Consider the following 1203-nt stretch of genomic DNA (forward strand, 5'->3'; position numbering starts at 1 on the left):
GAAAAGAAAAAAAAAATAAAGAAAAACAGAAAAATGGTGTACGCTTGCATTTATAGTAAAGGACCCCTCGCAGAAAAAAAAAAACCCTCCGTCGTTACAAAGCTTTCTAGAAAGACAGTTTTGTCGTCGTGGTTCAATTCGTTTCACTCACGGTGACGAGCATGCAGTGGCTCTGGAACCATGCGCCGCAGCAGCCGAAGAAGGCGACCACGAAGGTGATGACCCCGATGGCGATGAAGGTGCAGTCGGCCGACATGAGCGAGTACTGGGGCAGGAGGTTGGTGTAGCCCTCGTAGGCCAGGCGCAGCCAGATGCCCACGCCCAGGATGGCGCAGCCGGCGAGCTGCGCACGGAAACGGGTCAGAAGGCGGCCAGTCACATCGCTTCCCGCGCGAGCCCGCGGAGCCACGACGGGATCAGCGGATACGTTATTTATTTACGAAAAAAAACAACGTTACTTTCACCAATACGGAGAAACCTGATAAAAAGTATATACTGTAGCGTCCAACTCACCCAAACGAACACATTCAGCGAGCAGAAGACGTGCCTCACGCACGTGTAGCCACTCCGACCCATCTCGCTGCTTTGGGAGACACTGCAAGAAACCACAAACGCTTTTATCAGTACGATTATGGTGATGGTTCCGTTTTCACGGCCGCCGAGTTTAGAGGGTAGTGCATTGTTGGTATTTCCGACAGTGCAATAATCATTCCGCTCCGATTTTTCTTTTCACACGTTCTCTAATTTGTCTTTGTATCCCCCGTGGGTCATCGACTCGACGGACGGACGGACACCCGTGGGGACAGAGTGAGGCTCGTGAAGCTGTGCGGCCAGCCCGGCGCCGCCACGGGCTGGCCGTCGTGCAGTCGTCCGGAACCGAACTGGGACCGAACCGAACCGAACCGAACCGAACCGAACCGAGCGGCGCACACCGGCCGCGTGGTCAAACAGACTGGTGCAACCCATCGTGCAAGTGTGTGCGATGAAACCACGGGATGTATTTCACGTGAATCCGCAATTTTCGCCGCTTTACGCCGGCGTAAAGCAAAAGAGTAGGTCGTCGTCGCGAGCCGCTCACGAGGCTGAATAGATGGGGCTCATTTTAGATCGCTAGGCAATGGAAACCGTTTCCCGCCGTGCCGCCGCACCCAGTCGTGCACCCACATCGCGGAGCTCGTGGCCAAAAGACCCCCTCCCCCCCCC

General features: G+C 55.4%; 1 protein-coding gene across 1 annotated transcript in view; it reads right to left on the reverse strand.

The window, feature by feature from the left end:
- Positions 1-118: 118 nt before the first annotated feature.
- LOC113214502 (tetraspanin-9) overlaps positions 119-1203 on the reverse strand; it is a 22581-nt gene continuing 21496 nt past the window's right edge. The window contains exons 3-4 of the mRNA XM_052275579.1: positions 514-595; positions 119-343 (exon numbers count right to left, since the gene is read on the reverse strand). Coding sequence (XP_052131539.1) covers positions 134-343; positions 514-576 — 273 coding nt within the window. The 5' untranslated portion in view covers positions 577-595 and the 3' untranslated portion in view covers positions 119-133. The remainder of the gene's footprint in view (positions 344-513; positions 596-1203) is intronic.

Source organism: Frankliniella occidentalis, unplaced genomic scaffold (genome assembly GCF_000697945.3).
Source record: "Frankliniella occidentalis isolate FOCC.00 unplaced genomic scaffold, Focc_3.1 Scaffold665, whole genome shotgun sequence".
NCBI lineage: Eukaryota > Metazoa > Arthropoda > Insecta > Thysanoptera > Thripidae > Frankliniella > Frankliniella occidentalis.